Raw genomic sequence first — 6,000 nt, 5'->3', positions numbered from 1 at the left:
TAGACCAGGCTGGCCTCAAACTCAGAAATCCACCTGCCTCTGCCTCCCAAGTGCTGGGATTAAAGGCGTGCGCCACCACCGCCCGGCCTGATTGTATTCTTTATCCCTTTAAAAAAATTTTTTTTTGAGACAGGGTTTCTCTGTGTAGCCCTGGCTGTCCAGAAACTCACTCTGTAGATCAGGCTGGCCTCTAATTCATAGAGTTCCACTTTCCTATGTCTCCCAAGCACTGGGATTAAAGGTGTGAACCACTATCATCCAACACTTTTTTTTTTTATGGTATCCTTTGATTGTTTTTAAGTTTAATGAAATCAGGATTTATTTTCTGTCTTATTTCTTTTATGATTATAAAATCGTCATTTAAAAAGACTAGATTTGGGGGCTGGTGAGATGGCTCAGTGGGTAAGAGCACCCCACTGCTCTTCCAAAGGTCCGGAGTTCAAGTCCCAGCAACCACATGGTGGCTCATAACCATCCGTAACAAGATCTGACTCCCTCTTCTGGGGTGTCTGAAGACAGCTACAGTGTACTTACATATAATAAATAAATAAATCTTTAAAAAGACTAGATTTTTTTGTATATGGCGCATGTATGTATACTTTGTGTTTGTGTGTTCATGTGCTCATGCCTGTGTGCACACAGAAGCCAGAAGAGGTTATTAGTCTCTTTTTCTATTATGCTTTGCTTTGAAGCAGGCAGGGTTTCTCTGATCCAGTAGCTTGTGTTTTCTAGGCTAGATGTTAACAGACTCACTCCATCAATCTTTTTGTTTCTGGCTCCCTTATGACTTGCATGGAATGCTTGTTAACATGCGTGCTGGGATATGGACGCTGTCCTCATGATTACTCAAGTGCTTTGCATTGCAGGATGATCTCTCCAGCATTGAAAAACCATCATCAAAAAAGGATTCAACGTTTAATTTCTGCTTTCAAGCTTTGAACTCTTTTTAGCCCTATTCAGTTTATTTTTATAATTTTCTCTCACCTCTCTGTTTTTCTTTCTTTCTTTCTTTCTTTCTTTCTTTCTTTCTTTCTTTCTTTCTTTCTTTCTTTCTTTCTTTCTTTCTGCCTATCTATCTATAATCTATCTATATTTGATGTTGTTGTCTCACTTTTTCTGGCTGTTCTGGAACTCAAATTCACAGCAGTCTGCCTGTCTCTACTTCCCCAGTGCTGGGATTAATGGTGTATTCTATAAATGATGATTTTATTATTGGTTTCTTAAAAGTATACGTTTTTTCAAATCCTAGTCTATAATGCATTCATCTTAGTATCAGTCTATTATATAACTATTCTGTGCTAAACAGAAGGTAGAATAAGTAAAACCCAGGAAGACAGACATTAGGTGAACATAGTTACTAAATTAATGATTTTCTTAGTGTAAAGGAAGAAAAATGTTTCATATTTTACATGTTGACATGTTTACGTTTTCTTACAAAGGTGATCTTACCAGTATTTTAGTTTCAGAGGCCTTTGCAGATATGGCTCATGTATAAGAAGAGAGTTGCTAAAGTTATTAATGGTAATGAGATGATAAATGCAAGGGTCAGCTAGATATTATGAAATAAAGGTGGATAAATTTTGTTTTTTTTTTCTTTAAACTTATTTATACTGTAGCTGTCTTCAGACACACCAGAAGAGGGCATCAGATCTCATTACAGATGGTGGTTGCTGGGAATTGAACTCAGGACCTCTGGAAGAGCAGTCAGTGCTCTTAACCACTGAGACACCTCTCCTGCCCCCCTGCCTCTGTTTCCTAAGTGATAGGATCAAAGGATTATACCACTATCACTATGCCTAGCAAAAGATGGATACAATTTACACATGAATATCTTTGTGCCTTTTATCCCAGTTTTTCTTTTCTTTCTTTCTTTTTTTTTTTTTTGAGACAGGGTTTCCCTGTATAGCCCTGGCTGTCCTGGAACTCACTTTGTAGACCAGGCTGGCCTTGAACTCAGAAATCTGCCTGCCTCTGCCTCCCAAGTGCTGGGATTAAAGGCGTATGCCACCACACCTGCCTTATCCCAGTTTTTCTTTTGAAACTAATTTGTGGTTTTAAAGTTTGCTATGTCTTTAAAAAATTAGGTGATAGTTTTTTTGGGCGATGGGGGTGAGAAATGCTAGAAATTAAACTTGGGGCCTTGTGTATGCAAGGTAACTATTTTCAATGCTCACGTCCATTCCCAGTGCTTTATGATAAGATTTACTTTCTTAAATTATTTCAAATGTAACATATTTAAACATACCATATTTAGCACATTGAAAGATGTAAATATCTTGGAAATGTTTAGTGAACAGTGTCAGCCGTTTTTCTTAAGTGAGCGTTTTGAGTCTGTCTATGAGCATATGGGCAGATTGTATTATTTATATATTCATATACTCAGCAAAATAAAATTCATTGCCTTTAATTTTTGACTTTGAGCATGTATAGCCTCAAGACTAGTGAGACTACAAGACAGGCTTCGCCGTTTGTTAGAGATTTATATTTATTGTAAGGACATTGTTAAAATTTTGTTTTGATAGTGAAAGCAAGTTGAATACATTGGTGCAGAAGCTTCATGACTTCTTAGCACATTCATCAGAAGAATCTGAGGAAACGTGTTCTTCTCCACGGCTTGTCATGAACCAAAGCACAGGTAATCTTAAGCTGACTGTGCCGTATGTAGTCCTGTTTTATTTCTATTCATTTATTTTAAAGATTTATTTTTATTTATGTGTGTGATGTGTGAGAGTGCCTGAGTTTGTGTGCACCATATGTATGCTGTTGTCTATGGGGCCTGAGGACTGGATTCCTCTGTAACATACTTCCAGATTCCCTGGAACTGGAGTTAGAGGTGGTTGTGAGCCACTTGATGAGGGTGCTGGGAACCGAATCTGGGTCCTCTGCAAGAGCAGCAACCATTCTTTGTTGCTGAACCGTCTGTCCAGGCCCCTCACTTATTATTTTGGTATGGAGCAGCTACATAATTTGTAGAAAACTGGTTTAGCAAGCTTATTGAAATCCTTATTGGGTGTGTTTGCTAGTATCTGCTGTAAGATTTTAATTTTGGAAAGGAAAAATAGAAAGTTGTAAACTGATGTAAACTAATGGATGCTTAGAGAGTGAAACACTTACTAGTTAGTGTTTGATATATAGTGGAAGTTTCTGGTGGAGGATGTGATAAATAGATAAGAATTAGGAGAGGTATGAGCAGTGTAGGTTTCTGGTGATTGAACTCAGACCATTAAGTATGCTGGGCACATGTTTATAACTATCTCTAACCAAGTATAGTGATATTTTATTCTAGTGGCTACTTGTGTATTAGAATTTAAATTGTCATGATGCTTAATAATATCATCTGATGAAGGTGGACATGCTCTCCCACATGTAAAGCTCTGGCACTCAGTAGACAAGTTTGCTAGCTGTGAGTTCAAGGGCAATAGGGATTATACAGTAAGTTTTCGTCTAGCCTGGCTGCAGTCAAAAACTTTTTTTAAAACAGCAACAAAACTTTTTAAAACAACTTTTTTAAGAAGAACAAATCCAAACCAGATGAAAACAAAGACATTTATATGATTTCATATATATAGTTTCATAAAACCCATTGGCTTTTTTTCCTACTTCATTTATTTAAGAAAATTTTTTAGACAGGATGTCTAAAAAACATCACAGAGCTAGGCAGTGGTGGCACATATCCTTTATCCCTTGGGAGGCAGAGGCAGGTGGATTTCTGAGTTCGAGGCCAGCCTGGTCTACAGAGTGAGTTCCAGGACAGCCAGAGAAACCCTGTTTGAAAACCAAAACCAGAACCAAAACCCAAACCACAGGTTTTCTTTGAACTTGTGATCATCCTGCCTGAGCCTCTTGAATGCTGAGATTATAATAGTAAAGCCCTTTAAAAATATCCTATATCCTATAATGATAGGTTACTACTTAGAGTAAACATAACATCAAAACTTGTATATGTACATATACAGTGTTAAAAAAAAAATAGTGCTATCCTAGTAAAAGGTTCAACCATATGTTAGAGTATCAGCTCACTGGCTAAGCATTTTCTAAAAATTTCGACTAGCAAGCCCCAGATTCCAGAGGTTACGATAGGATTCACAGGAACAGAAAACCTACACTAGGGCCAGCCAGATTACTGTGGCCATGAAGGCCTGGTAAGCCGATTCTTGGAACTTGGTAAAATTGGAGAGTTCCAGAGCTCTCTGACTTTAATGCACATGTGTTCCATGGCACGTGTACCCAACCATGCACTCCACCCCACCGTACAAACACTCTTTTCAAAAAGGAAAACTATAGTTAATCCTTATTAGATTTTTTTTTTTGAGACAGGGTCTTACTGTGTAACCCCAGGTGATCTGGAACTTTGCTTTGTAAACTAAGGTTAAACTTTTTTCTACCCTTTGCTTCTGGAATGTTGAGACTAGAGGCCATCATCTAAGAGTCAAACTCTTTTAGAGAGGGGGAATCTAAGAAAAATTTGTAATCTTTCCAGAAGAAAAATGGTATTACTTCCAAAGGAACAGCAGTAATACTATAGTTGTTCTTCCCAGATGACCATGGCTTGTGGCAAGTTTACTAAATAAACAAACAAACAATAGGTAGATACATAGGTAAATCTAACCAAGAAAATATGTTTCTGTGAATTTACCGCAAGGCACGTGGTTTCATTTGTCCATTTATTGATGATGTCATTAGGTTATTGGTTATGTTTGTACTTTGTTGATTACTATAGTTAGGATTTATTCTTTTGTAACTAATAATGAGAACGGAAAGATTTTGAAATTATTCTTCTTGTCATCAAATTTTAACTTAAAGTGTTTTCTATTACACATGGTTATGTTAGTGGGTCAGGCAATCCACATTTGTCATCTCACAGTTCTGTAGGTCAGGAATCTGGTGGGCTTTGCTGAGCCGTCCTCTGGCATCACAAGGCTGTCGGGTGTGTCAGCAGCACATCGTTCATTTCTGTTAGCTCTGTGCAAGACCATGTTCCCAAACTTCCTTAAGGTTTTGGCAGAATTCAGTTCTCTGTGGTCATAAAAATGAGACCCCTCTGTCTTCACTTCCTATTGGCCAGGATCTTGTCCCTGAACTCCTTTCACATGTCTGCATTTCTTCTCATATAGCCCCATTTGGCGAAGCCAGCACAGTGCATGATGTTTCTCTCATGCCTTGAATCTTTCTTACTCTTTTGATTGTTGCTTTTCTTGGCCTTTGCCAACAGGTGGAGTTTTAAAAACAGGCTATTGCTATGTAACCCTAGCTGGCCTGGAACCTGCTGTGTAGATCAGGCTGGCCTAGAACTCAGGATATGTGCTACCATGCCTACCTAATCTGAAAATTTCGTGTTCTAAGGTCTCAAGCTTCACTCCCTTCTCCCTGATAATCTCTGTCTATTTATTTGTTTTTGAGACAGGGTTTCTTTGTGTAGCTCAGGCTCTCCTTGAACTTGCTGTATAGACCAGGTTAGCCTTGAACTCACAGAAATCCACTTGCCTCTGCTTCCTGAGTTCTGGAATTAAAGGAATGTATACCACCTCTCATCTTTAAGGTTAACTTTACCAATTTGCCAGAAACAGTTGTGAAGTCATGATCACAGATTGGGGAAATGAAGTTTGTTGCAGGATATTTGATCACATTGTGATCCCTAAAATTGTGAATTGGAAAAACCTTGTGATGTGGCTCAGCGCTAGCACATACCTTAACCCAAAAGCTTTCTCTAAAGAGCCAAATAAAGTCAGTGATTGGTCAAGAGGCAAGGCAAGCAACCAGTTGACAGGGAGTGAACATAAACCCAGGAAAGAGAGAGGGAGAGTCTTTTGAGTTGAAGGGTATTTCAGACAGCATGGAGGGGATGTCAGTTGGGTAGGAGGGTCAGCTGGGTGTTTTCTCTGCCTCCCTGAGCTAGCATGCTCAGAGCATCTGGCTCCCGAGTCTTCATTTAGTAAATCGAACCGTTGGGATTTTGTTTTTAATAGAGGTTATAGAATCTTGTTGGCCATTTCTAGAAAG

At 38.6% G+C, this 6,000-nt stretch overlaps 1 protein-coding gene across 13 annotated transcripts in view; it reads left to right on the top strand.

Moving 5' to 3' along the window:
• Window positions 1-6,000, top strand: part of Atrx (ATRX chromatin remodeler) — a 141,714-nt gene that overhangs the window by 37,929 nt on the left and 97,785 nt on the right. For 10 of the 13 annotated variants that reach the window (XM_029534445.1, XM_029534446.1, XM_029534440.1 and 7 more), the window contains one exon: window positions 2,523-2,635. The exons of the other annotated variants lie outside the window; for them this stretch is intronic. In XM_029534445.1, the coding sequence (XP_029390305.1) occupies window positions 2,523-2,635 (113 nt within the window). The remainder of the gene's footprint in view (window positions 1-2,522; window positions 2,636-6,000) is intronic. 13 annotated transcript variants of the gene reach the window in all.

Source organism: Mus pahari, chromosome X (genome assembly GCF_900095145.1).
Source record: "Mus pahari chromosome X, PAHARI_EIJ_v1.1, whole genome shotgun sequence".
NCBI lineage: Eukaryota > Metazoa > Chordata > Mammalia > Rodentia > Muridae > Mus > Mus pahari.
This window is presented reverse-complemented; position numbering and strand designations above follow the sequence as displayed.